Below are 2,138 nucleotides of genomic sequence, written 5' to 3'. Positions count from 1 at the left end.
AATTTAAATTATATTTATATTTTAATATTCAATTTTTTTTAAAAAACTTTAAAATTAAACTTAATTAATTTGTTTCCCCTTCGAAGAAGATTAAGCGTCACTCCAAACTTCCCTAATTTACTGGTGTTAAACTCAATTCCTAACCTTAAAATTAGTATCTTTTAATAGAGTTTATTTTGATGCAATCACATTCGTTCTGACTGACCATTCAACGTATTTAATATAAAAGGTAGTTGGATATACGTATGAAATTATTTTATACGCATGGCAACGAAGTAATTATTAACGAAGAAGAAGAAGACGAACCTGTAGAAAAGCGTGATGGGTAGTGTCTGATAATAAATCCCAAAACTGAATCCATTCTCATCCAACGAATCAAATATCGTTTTCTGCGGCAGCCCTCCAACTAACTTCCCAGTGTCGTTGTTTGTCATTCCATACGACGTCGCAGAGTGCACGTACAGCCTGTTCGGTTGCGTCGCCGCAGGAACTGACGCAAACCAACTGTCGCAAACCGCAAACTCCTTAACCAACTCTGCATAGACCGGAACCCGGTCTGGTCTGAACCCATTCATCACCGCCTCCGTCCTCGGGGGCAGCTCCTCGTCCCCGTTCTTTGGCGGCTGCTTCGCCGCATTTTGGACGAAGCCTTGCATTGTCGGCGGCAACTTATTTGCCGCCGAAGACTCACTCCATGGCTCTCCAAAGATTTGCTCGTAGATATCTTGGACGGCGTGTCCCGGGTCTGGATCAGTGTTGGCGGACCGGTCTCCAAATTGAATTCGGTTTGAGTTTGGGTCGGCGGTAGACATCGGATTTGATTCGGAACCGGTCACGCCATCGATTTCCGGGTTGAGGGACTTCATCCAACCAAGGATGTGGTCGAAGGAGCGGTTCTCTTGAACCAAAACGACAACGGTTTTGATTTTGGAGTGTCCTCCATTGTTGCCTGTGCTGGTTGAAGCCATGTTTGCGTGTGTTGACTGTTTGGTGTATTCTTCGATTTAGAAAGAGATAATCAGATAATTGAGCGGGTAAATATTGATTTAGATCACCTACCTGTCACACGGTTTTATATTTTAGTTTATGTGTCAATAAGAATTGGACACTTACTTTAAAAGAGTAAACTACTATTTGTACCCACAAAAGTTGAAAACGCGGACATATTTATCTATAGACAAAAGAAATTACCATTTGTACCCATAAAAAATTATTTTTACAGGTAAAATTATCCAAACATTAAAAAATTACTTAAAATCCCTAAATTACCCTCATCTTCACCACCACACCACCTCCTTCACCCAATCACCTTTCTAATCCTAACCCTCTTCACCCAGCCACCACCCCTCTTTTCCTTTCTAATCTCCAATCCCACATTGATGAGACCTACCAGGACTATCTTCAACTCTAACAAGTTCACCGTTAATGCCGCCGTTTACGGACCGGTTTGAAAGTCTCTGCGGCGGAACATGGTTCAGAACATGCTGAGCTCCACCAGGCTGAGGGAGTTCCGTACCGTGAGGGACAATGCCATGGAGAAGCTCATCAATCGCCTCAGAACTGAAGCAGAGAACAACAATGGCGTTGTCTTCGTCCGCAAAGACGCGAGGTTCGCGACGACGTTCTGTATCCTCGTTGCAATGTGTTTTGGCTTCGACATGGAAGAACACAAGGTGGAGAAAATAGATCAAGTGATGAAGAATGTTCTCATAACTCTGAATCCAAGACTCGATGATTAACTTCCGATCCTGAGTCCTTTCTTCTCGAAACAGAGGAAAAGAGTGTTACAAGTTCGAAAGGAACAGGTAGATTTCATTGTACCGTTGATTGAACAAAGAAGAAAAGCTATAGAGAATCTAGGCTCCGACAAAATCGCAATAACGTTCTCATACCTTGACACACTGTTCGATCTGAAGGTTGAAGGGGGGAAATCTGGTCCTTTAAATGATGAAGTGGTTTTCCTCTACTCAAAGTTCCTGAACGGGGGAACGGACACGACGGCGACGGCGGTGGAATGGGGGATAGCGCAGCTGATTGCGAATCCGGAAGTCCAAGAAAAGCTTTACAGAGAGATAAATGAATGTGTTGGGTGGTGGGATTTGAGATTAGAAAGAGAAAGAAGGGTGGTGACTGGGTGA

The 2,138-nt window shown here is 43.2% G+C and overlaps 1 protein-coding gene and 1 pseudogene across 1 annotated transcript in view; one reads left to right on the top strand and one right to left on the bottom strand.

Annotated features, from left to right (window-relative positions):
• LOC107619467 (non-specific phospholipase C3) overlaps positions 1–1,064 on the bottom strand; it is a 32,600-nt gene extending 31,536 nt beyond the window's left edge. Inside the window, exon 1 of the mRNA XM_016321766.2 lies at positions 307–1,064. Within this exon, the coding sequence (XP_016177252.1) occupies positions 307–968 (662 nt within the window). The 5' untranslated portion in view covers positions 969–1,064. The remainder of the gene's footprint in view (positions 1–306) is intronic.
• Positions 1,422–2,138, top strand: LOC107614990 (annotated as a pseudogene).

The sequence above is a fragment of the Arachis ipaensis genome, chromosome B09, assembly GCF_000816755.2.
Source record: "Arachis ipaensis cultivar K30076 chromosome B09, Araip1.1, whole genome shotgun sequence".
Taxonomy (NCBI): Eukaryota; Viridiplantae; Streptophyta; class Magnoliopsida; order Fabales; family Fabaceae; genus Arachis; species Arachis ipaensis.
The sequence above is the reverse complement of the archived record's forward strand: the minus strand, read 5'-3'. Positions and strand labels throughout refer to the sequence as shown.